This window comes from Manacus candei, unplaced genomic scaffold, assembly GCF_025592945.1.
Source record: "Manacus candei isolate 608988 ecotype Guabito, Panama unplaced genomic scaffold, ASM2559294v1 h1tg000003l, whole genome shotgun sequence".
Lineage (NCBI taxonomy): Eukaryota > Metazoa > Chordata > Aves > Passeriformes > Pipridae > Manacus > Manacus candei.
In genome coordinates, this window is record NW_026138051.1 from 18,501,650 (window position 1) to 18,506,427 (window position 4,778).

At 53.6% G+C, this 4,778-nt stretch overlaps 1 protein-coding gene across 1 annotated transcript; it reads right to left on the reverse strand.

Moving 5' to 3' along the window:
* Positions 1–215: 215 nt before the first annotated feature.
* GLOD5 (glyoxalase domain containing 5) lies at positions 216–3,905 on the reverse strand. Its single transcript, XM_051791982.1, has 4 exons — positions 3,791–3,905; positions 2,531–2,696; positions 1,409–1,564; positions 216–1,197 (listed from the first exon to the last, which is right to left on the reverse strand). Exons 2-4 carry the CDS (start codon positions 2,672–2,674, stop codon positions 1,072–1,074), a joined length of 426 nt encoding a protein of 141 aa, XP_051647942.1. The 5' UTR covers positions 2,675–2,696; positions 3,791–3,905; the 3' UTR covers positions 216–1,071.
* Between the last annotated feature and the right edge of the window lie 873 nt (positions 3,906–4,778).

Sequence of the window (4,778 nt, forward strand, 5' to 3'; positions counted from 1 at the left end):
CCACTCGCGAGGCAAAGGCGAAGCGATGCCCGCGGCTTTCCCCCGTGACACTCTGGCCTTTAGTTCCCACAAACCACCCAAGGGAAAGCAGCTCCCACCCCTACGGTCCCCACCTGCACGAGCTTCTGGTCATCCAAAACACTGACGTCTGGGGGGCTTAGCCTTTTTCGGCACCACGGAGATTTCGTTTGGATTCCCCGCGAAATTACAGTAAGAAAAAAAAATACGATTAAGTGGTTGCTTCAATTTTATAGAGGGTTTTGGCTGTGGAGATCGGGAGTGGTCTCCCTGCCCTCCTGCGCTGTCCCCGTGATGAAAACGATGCCTCAGTGTGGCCAGCTGGGGAACTGCTCTCCTTGAGAAGCCCCAGGTCCTCCTGCCTTGTTTTCTGCTTTTGAAATAACAGCGAAATTCCTTTTTTTAAAACAACTAAAGAAAGCAGAAAACTTAGGGCGGTCCCACAAGTGCCATCTGTCAGAGTCAGAGTGGACCACCCTCCTCATCCCTGCATAAATCCAGGACTTTAGACTCTCTCCCCATCATGTTGCCACCTCACCTCTGCTTTTTCCCACCCCTGGAGTCAGGAGCCCTGTGGCTTTTGATGCAGAGCTGAGTAGGAGGATGGGGCTTCATTTCCAGGAGTGTTTGAGTGTCAGACACTGAGGCCAAGTTCCCAGTGCCCAGACAAGAAGCGTGTTTGGACACTCACAGCTGGATTTGAACCACGGGCCTGAGACAAGACCAGCAGGAGTTGAGAGGAAGGGAGACAGAAATCTTCACTTGTGTCAAAGTGACCATGAAGAGAGGAGGAATGGCAGGTTCTTTTCTGTAGAATGAGGGGCTTCAGCTGCCAGACATTAGGAAAAATGCCCAGGAGTGGGAGCTGAGCAGGAAAACTCTGCCTTGGGAAAACTCTCAGTGTCCACACAGCCCTACTTTTATGGCTGGGATTTGAGACTTGTTCTAGGTTTACAAAGGAGAAGCTTGGAGCTGGCCATCCAAAAGCTGGGCTCTGCATCCTGTCTCCTGCTGGGACACAGGCAGAGGCTGGGCTGTGCTCAGAGTTCCCCTTCATTGGCTGCAGTACTTGGAAACCTCAATCAGGTTCTCATCGGGGTCTCGGAAGTAGATGGATGTTATTGGACCCACAGCACCAGTTCTGGCCACGGGACCTTCTTCAACAGCAACCCCACAGGCCTGGGAGGAGACAGAAGAGCAGGGGTTCAATGCTCAAGGTCGTGTCCTCAGGGTTTTGTTGACTCTTCCCCCCAGCCTTGAGAACGTGAGCTGTTGGATGAGGCAATCCCGACATTCCCCAAGACACAGACCCTGAAAGTGTCATTTGGAGGCTGTGGCTTCGTGTCTCCAGGGATCCCACTGCCCTGTGGACACCCCCTGCCTGCCTCACCTTCAGATGATCCAGCAGCTGCTCCAGGGGCACCTGTGTGACAAGGCAGAGATCTGCAGAGCCAGGGACTGGGCACCGAGCCTTGGGTTCAAACTCCTTCCCAACCTCGTGCAGATTAAACTTCTGGTTGCCAAAACGTAAAGCTTTGCGATCTCCCTGTCCCCAGAGAGGAAAACCAGAGTAAATGAGACTTCTTGGGCTGGAAATCCTCGGCATCCACTCACCTGTGCAGCCCTAAGAGCTCTGGGGATCTGATGTGGTCCTGCTAACTCAGGGCTTGGCTTTGTGGCAACCCAAAAATTGATCACTGCAAGGCTCCCGTGATATTCCTCGAGACATGGAGTGACCCAAGAATGTCCTACAGACACACCCAGATGCTTCCAAACCACAGTGATGGAAGTTTTTGGGTTTGGACACTCTCCATCCTGCCTGGCAGCAGCCACACAAAGAAAGGGACAGGCTGACACTGCAGTGGGGACAAGCTGATGAGATGGGAAGAGGGGGAGGAAGGAGGTTTTGGCATCTCTTTGCAGGATCTCAAGGGGGTTTCTGTAGGTTCATATGGCAGCTGAGTCCTGAGACGCCCCTGGCCTTGCAGGACACTGACCACCTAAAGAACAAACTCCTAAAACTGCTTTTAGGAGACTTGGGGAAGGAGAGAAGGACACAAGCTTGGAAGTGAAAAAGGTGCAGTGTGTCCATTCAAAGCAGTCAAAAGCATTTGAAGCTTGGGCAGGAGATGAGTTAGGGCTGTCCTGGAAACATGAATCAACTTTTCCTCTCTTTGCCAATGGAAATCCCAAAACAAGAGCTTGTCAGATGCCTTTAGACGATGTGTGGGTTTCAGGGTTCTCCTCCTTCAGTCCTAAAAGCTGTTTTTCAAAGAATCTTTTTTTTTTTTTATCACTTTTACTCCTTCCCAGTGTGGGTTGGACTTACCCTGACTCAGCTTGACTCTCCAGAAACTCAGAGCTCGATGGGCTGCAGCTTGTGCCGGTCTTACCACCCCCACCCCAAGGAGGTGCCCAGAGAACCCACCAGAGACCCACAGCTCCCATCCACTGGCCCAGAACAGCAGTTCCAGGTCCTCCAGACCCAACCCAGACCTGTACCACGTGTTACCTTGAAAGTCACCACCTCCATGCCCAGGACTTTGGAATAAAAGGCCACAGTGTCCTCGATGCTCTTCACAGTCAGCACAAGGTGGTCCAGGCGCTGGATGAAACACGAGGGGGGACTCACACACTCCTCCTCCTTCCAGGACATATTCTCAAGGCTGGGAGCTGGCCTGGAAAACCAGAGAACATGAAAGTTGGGAGCATCCGGGTCCAGGCAGCTGCAAATGGAGCTGCTCTTGACCTGCAGGTGGCACAAGCACAGAAGCAATAAATTCTCCTCCCTGGAAGGGCCTCAAACCCCTGTTGGCTCTGGTGGCACCTGAGCCTGCCAGAGCCCCTGGCTGGGGCCAGGTCTGCAGGACCAGCTGGGTGACCTCGCTGAGGGCTGATGTCACCACGATGCTGAGCTCCCAAAGCACAAAAACCAAGGGAGGACCAAGTGTGTGATCCTTCTCTCCAACCCCCTCTGGGGTCTCCCCAGCCTTCCTCATGTCCAGGTGTGGACCCTCATCTAGGGGAAGCAAAGACAGAGAGTGGAGACCCAAGCTGGGACCTGGCAGAGCAATAGGAAACGTCTCCAGGGACGTGTGTTGTCACCTGCCTTCAAGCTGCTTGGTGTCACCACCAGGCAGAAGCTGCTGCCAGGGCTTCAAGGGGATCAGCACGAGGGGGAAGGGGTTCAGCAGCCTGAGTTTACAGCAGTTCTTGGTGTTTTCTGTTGGGTTCATACCCCCTGGCACTGCCCTTCCCTTTTAGGGACAGTGGTGGAGGACTCGATGACCTTGGAGAGCTTTTCCAACCTCCATGATTCCATGATTCCGCACGGGGAATGCTTGGCAAGGAGAGATCTCGCAGGAGCAGGGTCAGGGCAAAGTCAGGCACAGCCTCACCAGGGAATCTGCTCCCTGCAGCCAGAGGATCCTGCTTGGAGAAGGACCCCGTTGTCCTGCTCCATGGCCTGGCCTGTGCCCAGTGACTGTCCCAGTGCTGGGGGCAGCTGGGAACACACCCAGCACAAAGTCCCTGCCTCTCCTCGCTGCCAGTGTTCAACAACCTCCCCTCAGACCAACCTGGCTCAGTCACTCTGCAAATCCCTTCCACCCAGCACATCCCCTGGGCCCTCCCAAATTCCAGGACCTTCGTGTCCAGGAGCCTACAGCTCCCACCTCCTGCCCAGCCAGCCCTGCCAACACAGCCTCCCCTCCCAGGGGAGCCCCTCAGCCAACCCCTGCAAGGAAAGGGGGGACCAAAAATAGGGGGTTACCTGCCAGAGGGGACAGAGCCAGGCAAGGTGGGTCCCCAGGACCTCTCTCTTCCTGCTGGGTGAGCAGGAACGTCACGGGAGAGTGGGAGGGAACAAGGAAGCTGGAAACAGGAGCACTGAGGTGAACCTTGACCCAAAGGACATAAAAGTCCAACTGCTTGAAAAACCCCGGAAAAGGAGCCTGGATATTTTAACCCCACATTCTTCCCTTTCCAAGGGAGGGAAGGTTGGGGTTCTGTGCTGTGTCAAAGCTCTCACTGGGGTGATTTTATTCCCACTGGCTATCCCTGGAGAACAGGGAATGTGGCAAGCAGCCACAGCAGGCTCCCCCCTCCCTGGCAGTGGACAAGGTGCCTGTTCACTATTTTGCCTCCAAGATTATTTTCTAACATGCAACAAGCTGAGCTCTCACTGCCCTACGAGGCAAATCCCAAAGAATTTGGGACCTTCAGTTGTTTAGAGAGAAGGTTGGAAAGGGACAGTGAGCTCTGAGATCATCATCCCAAGAATCAGAGGCCACATTTAAAGAACAACAATATATTAGTGAGCTGTGACATTGGTGTCAGAAGAGTCGTAAGGAAATGGGATAAAAATTCCCCCAGGGACCAGTTGGGATGTCTAGAACTGTAGCACTTTCTCCACTCCAGTTGGCATGTGAGTAAATCTTGGCTAAAAGCAATAAAACTGTTAATATTAATAACTCTGGACTTTCATCTCTCAGGTGCCTTTCACTGGAGAGCTGGGAGTGACACAGAGCGTGTCCTGATCCCTGGATGTGGTGACACCACACACCCCTGGAGGTCTCAGGGTGTTTGAACCCTCTGTTGAAGGCTCTCTGGGAAAGCTGAGCATGGACAAGAAGGAGAGAGTCCCTGGAGAGAGATCTTTCCCCTGGGAATGGTCTGCTGAAGAGGTGCAGCACCAGCACTCACTCTGGCACAGAAACTGGGGGTCTGGAGGGTTTATTTACTCATGGCACAGTGGGATT

What these genes read in the sequence shown, in the direction of transcription:
- GLOD5 (XM_051791982.1), bottom strand. Translation starts at nt 2,674, where the DNA reads ATGTCCTGGAAGGAGGAGGAGTGTGTGAGTCCCCCCTCGTGTTTCATC. An exon ending in TGGAGGTGGTGACTTTCAAG is followed by an intron (nt 1,565 to 2,530) that starts GTAACACGTGGT and finishes CTCTGGGGACAG; the next exon opens with GGAGATCGCAAAGCTTTACG. An exon ending in AGCTGCTGGATCATCTGAAG is followed by an intron (nt 1,198 to 1,408) that starts GTGAGGCAGGCA and finishes GTCTCCTCCCAG; the next exon opens with GCCTGTGGGGTTGCTGTTGA.